General features: G+C 42.7%; 1 protein-coding gene across 1 annotated transcript in view; it reads left to right on the forward strand.

Moving 5' to 3' along the window:
* OGFOD1 (2-oxoglutarate and iron dependent oxygenase domain containing 1) overlaps nucleotides 1–6,052 on the forward strand; it is a 163,736-nt gene extending 157,684 nt beyond the window's left edge. Inside the window, exons 7-13 of the mRNA XM_082862764.1 lie at nucleotides 165–293; nucleotides 594–707; nucleotides 2,660–2,739; nucleotides 3,019–3,329; nucleotides 4,464–4,586; nucleotides 5,020–5,078; nucleotides 5,571–6,052. Of these exons, the coding sequence (XP_082718890.1) occupies nucleotides 165–293; nucleotides 594–707; nucleotides 2,660–2,739; nucleotides 3,019–3,329; nucleotides 4,464–4,586; nucleotides 5,020–5,078; nucleotides 5,571–5,732 (978 nt within the window). The 3' untranslated portion in view covers nucleotides 5,733–6,052. The remainder of the gene's footprint in view (nucleotides 1–164; nucleotides 294–593; nucleotides 708–2,659; nucleotides 2,740–3,018; nucleotides 3,330–4,463; nucleotides 4,587–5,019; nucleotides 5,079–5,570) is intronic.
* The last annotated feature ends 246 nt before the right edge of the window (nucleotides 6,053–6,298 follow it).

Below are 6,298 nucleotides of genomic sequence, written 5' to 3' on the forward strand. Positions count from 1 at the left end.
ATGCTTTTCAGTCGCCCGTTCTCTAAATGTGATGGCTTCCAGTTGGACTGTCCGGCCAGGTTGTTTTCACACCTAGTGTGAAGGGTCCTGAAATTAGTGAGCCTTGGCTGGTAATCTTCCCCGCTGGTCTTTGCATTGATGTGCTGCTGGTCTTGTCCTTTCAGGTTTCTGAAGTCCTGTCTGAAGAAAAGTCGCGTTTGTCCATCAGCGGCTGGTTTCATGGTCCTTTACTGACCAGGCCTCCCACCTACTTTGAACCTCTCATACCTCGGAGCCCTCACGTCCCACAAGATGTAAGGATAAATTCCTGTTGCTGGGATTCTTGTCTTAGAAAAGCTGTGGCATATCATTTGCTTTTCTGGTTTTAAAAGTGGCTCATCCTGCTAACAGAACTAGGCTTTGAGCTTGCCTTTCCACCCTTCTTAGATACACTTTTGATAGTGTCTGTCTAAGGCAGAGCTTTCCAGAACTTTATTTAACAAGGAGAAAATTATAAAGTGAAGATTTGCATATATTTTACTAGTGTAAAATGATTCAGAACAAAAGCAGTAGGAATTATTAACTCACCCTTTGCATCTGCTGCTTCTTTGTAGCATGAAATTTTGTATGATTGGATCAACCCTACTTATCTCGACATGGAGTACCAAGTTCAAATTCAAGAAGAATTTGAAGAAAGCTCTGAAATTCTCCTAAAAGAGTTCCTTAAGGTAGGCCAGCAAATCCTGTCTGATATACCACATTTGGCCTGCAGCCTTGCTTCCTGGGTGGGTGAAGAGGCATCACTGAGAGCTTTTGTTGCTTTTTGTTTTGTTCCTGGTTAGCATGTTTACGTCATCCTCTTCTTCAAATGAAGTATAGAAATGATGATAATAGCTAACATTGGTATCAGTCGTATGTTAGTGGGTCGAGTCCCTTGGGTATTCCCCAGTTCTCTAGAATCTTAATCACGCACACTTTTTAAAAAAATTATTTTATTTATTTATTTTTGGCTGCACTGGGTCTTCACTGCTGTATGGGGGCTTTGTCTAGTTGCAGTGAGTGGGGACTACTCTTTGTTGCGGTGCGTGGGCATCTTATTGCGGTGGCTTCTCTTGTTGCGGAGCACAGGCTCTAGACACGCAGGCTGTAGAGCACAGGCTCAGTAGTTGTGGCGCACGGGCTTAGTTGCTCCGCGGCATGTGGGATCTTCCTGGACCAGGGCTCGACCGTGTCCCGTGCATTGGCAGGTGGATTCTTAACCACTGCGCCACCAGGGAAGTCCCACACACACACTTCTATATTGGGGATGAGTGGTGTGTAGTTCCCATCCTAGTCATTTGATGACTGTGGTACTTACCAATTACTTCTAAATAACAGAAAGATTGCTGATTAACAAATTAGTAACAAATGTTTGAGAATGATGAGGTAGCACATTATAGTGGAGAGAGAACCAGGTTAGAAGTTAGAAGACCTTATTTTTTTTTAATAAATTTATTTTTGGCTGCGTTGGGTCTTCGTTGCTGTGCGTGGGCTTTTCTCTAGTTGCAGAGAGCGAGGGCCACTCTTCCCTGCGGTACGTGGGCCTCTCACCGCAGTGGCCTCTCTTGTCGCAGAGCACGGGCTCTAGGGGCATGGGCTCAGTAGTTGTGGCTCGTGGGCTCTAGAGTGCAGACTCAGTAGCTGTGGCGCGCACGGGCTCAGTTGCTCAGTGGCATGTGGGATCTTCCCAGACCAGGGATTGAACCTGTGTCCCCTGCACCGGCAGGCAGATTTCTAACCACTGCACCACCACGGAAGCCCTAGAAGACTTTATATTCACGTCTTAGCTCCGTGGTTTTACTGACCTGAGCAAATTACTAAGGTCTCACTTTTATTTCATCATCAGTTAAACTGGGATAATACTTGCCCTGCCCGTCTTGAAGAGTTGTTGTGAGGGCCAAATGAGATCACGTATGCGAGTGTGGTTTTTCCCAGGTGACCCTGGGTCCCATGGAATCAGTCCCAAGAGTTGGTGCCTCCTTGAAAAAAAGGTTGAGTGACACTACATACTGCCTCTGTCTCTGAATTATATAGCTGACATAGCATATTAAGGAATTTGAGAAGTATTAATAGTAAATAAACTTGTTTAACCCTATTTGATTCAGCTCACCTAAACCATCCTTTGGGATCCTCTTTCCTGTTTTACAACTGATAGGATTACTGTTTGTAGAATACTCTTGGGACACTGCATTAAACAAGTACTTATAAAGGCTCTTCTGGAGACTATTCTAACAGATTAATCAGCTTCTTGTACTACACTGGACTTTTTAAGTTTAGAATGCTGATTAAGTCAAGGGAGTGAGCTGAGGCCTAAAGAATCTGTATTATTATATAGACATTTTCATTATAATAAATGCAGGAATTTGAGAGGTTTACCAATTTGATGTAAGACATACAACTACTTAAGGAAATGGCCCAAATTGACACTCAGGTGACTTGGCTAAAGCATGCTGACGATTTATCCAGTCTTTGCTCTGGCTTCAGCTTATCAGGACTGGGGGAGGTTGTGTGAAAGGGATGAGAGTCACCCGGCCCTTTTAGGAATCAGCCAGCATGATTCCGCAGAGCTGCTGTACCTGCAAGACCAGTGTGGGATCATAGGGAGATCTGCTAACTGCTGCTTCATTTGCTCCTTTTCCAGCCTGAGAAATTTGCAGAGGTGTGTGAGGCTTTGGAGAAAGGAGATGTGGAATGGAGCAGCCGAGGTCCCCCTAACAAAAGGTAGAACCCATCATCCAAGACATTTGCTTCTGCATTCAACACCTGCCTGTTTGTCTGCAAGGCTCACCTCCAATAATAGGGCATTTGCCCTAATGATGTTTTGTTCCCCGGGACATCCAGTAGCAGGCCCTAACAAAACCTCATTATTGTAACAACTTGGACGTTAGTAAGCTATGCAAGGTTTAGGGAGAGAGATACAAAGCTAATGATCAGCTTTCATCCCATGAGTAATATTACATCTGTGGCTTTGATGAACACCTTGGCATCGCTGCTTTCCAGGTTTTACGAGAAGGCTGAGGAGAGCAAACTTCCTGACATCCTGAAGGACTGCATGGCATTATTTCGCTCCGAGGCAATGTTCTTGCTGCTCTCCAACTTCACAGGCCTGAAACTTCACTTCTTGGCCCCTTCAGAAGAAGGTGAGCTTGAGGACAAAAAGGAGGGAGAAGCAGCCTCTGCTGCTGAGAACACTGAAGAAGGGCCTAGCCACAGTTCTGAGCCAGAGAGCAGGCAGGTGGCCATCAGCAACAGCAGTCAGCAGAGCAATGAACAGATGGACCCAGAGCCAGAGGAAAACGATGCAAAGAAAGGTAAGCTGCTGTTACGTTCTGTCCTTCTTTTACTATTAGGTATTCACAATTCAGTCATTTATTCATTCAACAAACATTTCTTAAGCACCTACGATATGCTAGGCCCTATTTCTGGAACTGGAGAAGAAGACAGACAAGGTCTCTGCTCTCCCTGGCTTACAGTCTATTGATAGTAGGAGAAGACAGAGATTAAATGATACACGAACAACAAGAAAACATCAAATAAGGCTAGGTGCTCTGCAGGAAATCTGAATAGGGGTATGTGCTGAGGAATGACTGGGTGGCCTCTTAGGTGAATGGGCAATCTGGACCAGCCTGTCTGAGGAGCTGTCATCCAAGCTCAGATCTGAATGACAAGAAGGATCTGCTAAGACAGCATGCCGGGTAGGAAGAACAGCTAGTACATTTTATTAGGCTAACAGTAGTACAAATGGTGGAGAGAAATATGACTGGCTTTACCTAAACCTACTTTGAAACACAAGAACATAAAGAGGAAGGTGAGTGGCTTCTTTCTGCTAAGAACCAATATCAGCCTAAGAAAAACTTGCTTGAATTTGGATAGGTAGAAGGAAATTATTAAAAGCAGAGGACGTTTAATCATCTCCAAACAAGATGGAATGGACACATGACATTAAACTAGTAGAATGTACAACACCAAGAGCGAACCCTAACGTAAACTGTGGACTTCAGTTAATAATGCATCAATATTGGTCAGTTGTAACAAATAAATCACACTAAGGCAAGATGTTAATAATAGAGGAAACTGATGGGGAGGGGCAGGGGTTGTGTGTGGCAGGAGTAGAGGAACTGTACTTTCTGGGAAACTTGACTTTTCTGTAAACTGCTCTAAAAAGTAAAGTTTAGTTAACAATAATATTCATGTTATTTTAGAGAAAATTTCTGGCAGCTAAATATATACTCCATCTGAAAATCATGGTAAAGAGAAATAGAAAGTCAACTTTTTTTCATTATAAGGCTTATATATTTAATAATATAATGGAGCAATAGGTCAGCTGAAGGTTTATGGAAATAGTTTCTCTTTAGTGCTATAACTATTCCTAATTATCATTCTTTTGCAATCTGCAGTGGTATCAAGGTTATTTTTTTCTGGCCTTCTGTTGTTTTTTTTCTTAGAATCAAGTGTTCCCACATGCCAGGGGGAACTGAGGCATTGGAAGACTGGTCACTACACTTTAATCCATGACAACAGCAAGACTGAATTTGCCCTGGACTTACTTCTCTACTGTGGCTGTGAAGGTAAGAGGGACAGTCTCTCCTGAGTGACCCTCTCTAACTGAACCAAGATCACAAGTAATTCGCCTTGGCCAGGATCACAGGAGCTCTGCTGGAAGGGATCTTAGGGGTCATGAATTTCAGTCATCTCCCAACTCAAAGTACTATTTGTATCTGTGACCAAGGTATAGGAGATGAACTAAATCATAATTTCCATCTAATGAACCCCCCAGCACTTTTATGTAATTGTCCTTCTAGGTGTATTTTATATTTAGTTCTTAGTTTTCAGTTCTTATTCAGTGTTGGTTGAATGATAAATTCAGGCTCATAAGTCAGAGTTGGTTCTACTGAACTCCCAGATCCCCGTTTTAAGCAGCATGGGATCAGTGATTCAAACAGATCAATGTAACTCTTGCAGTGAGAGCTTTCTGAATGCTCTTTGTTTTCCCTTCATAAGGCTGGGAGCCAGAGTATGGTGGCTTTACCTCCTACATTGCCAAAGGAGAAGATGAAGAGGTAAGTTGCTTCTGATGGCAAACCATCCTTTTTTAGTTCTTGAAGACACTTTCATTCTTCAGAGACGCAACTTTTACGACCTTCTGCCAGTGTCTTTAGCTGATAAATCCACATTGGTCTGGCTGGCAGTGGTTCTAATTTCTAGTAGAAAGTATTCAGCATGGAATAAAGAGGCTAAAGGATAATCACTAAGCATTCTACCCAGCTAAAAGAAATTCCAAATAAATTAAGAGTCAGATGGTGCATTCCCATGAATCTTTCAATGTAGTAAGAAATCAATGCATTAGGTAAAACTTTTCTGGGTATGTACTGGAATGGGGCCTATTGGAAAATGTCTGGACAGCAAGATCAATAGCTCCTCCTAGTAAAGGATACTTTAAAGGATCCTCTATCGCCGGAGGCTGAGTATTTGATATGGAACCGTCTGTTTAAGAAAAGAGGTGAGAATATAATCTCCGTGTTCTGATATATCACTGTATTTGCCTATTTCAGCTGCTAACAGTGAATCCAGAAAACAATTCTTTGGCCTTGGTCTACAGAGATAGGGAAACTCTGAAATTCGTCAAGCATATTAACCACCGAAGCCTAGAACAAAAGAAAACTTTCCCAAACAGAACAGGTTTCTGGGACTTTTCATTTGTCTATTATGAATAAGGTTGGGCAAAGCTGGAAAGAGGAGACCCTTCCTCAGTACTGGGACGTCTGGAAGAGTTAGGCATCGAGTGAAGGAGAGCTACAAGGTGAGCTGTGTGACAGCGTTCTTAAAGCTGTGTGTGGTTGTCCTTTAGTACGGCTCATGATCATCCTCAACCTAGACCTTGAGCTTGGAGCTAGGTACTCATCTCTTGATGTAAAATTAAAAGGGGTTTTGTCTTTTTCTTTAACATTCAGTTCATTTTCCATATTGGCTTCTTCAGTGATTAAAAAACAATATGTGGTAAAATATACGTGACATAAAATGTATCTTTTTCAAGTGTCCAGTTCAGTGGCATTAAGTACATTCACATTGTTGTGCAGCCTTCACCACCATCCATCTCCAGAACTCGTCCACCTTACCCAGCTGTACCTCTGTCCCCATTAAATAGTAACTCTACTTTCCCCTCCCCCCAGCCTCTGGCAGCCACCATTCTACTTTCTGTCTCTATGAATCTGACAACTCATATTCCTCATAAGACAAATAATAGAATGTCTGTCCTTTTGTGACTGGCTTATTTCACTCC

This window comes from Leucopleurus acutus, assembly GCF_964270905.1.
Source record: "Leucopleurus acutus genome assembly, chromosome: 20".
Classification (NCBI taxonomy): Eukaryota; Metazoa; Chordata; class Mammalia; order Artiodactyla; family Delphinidae; genus Leucopleurus; species Leucopleurus acutus.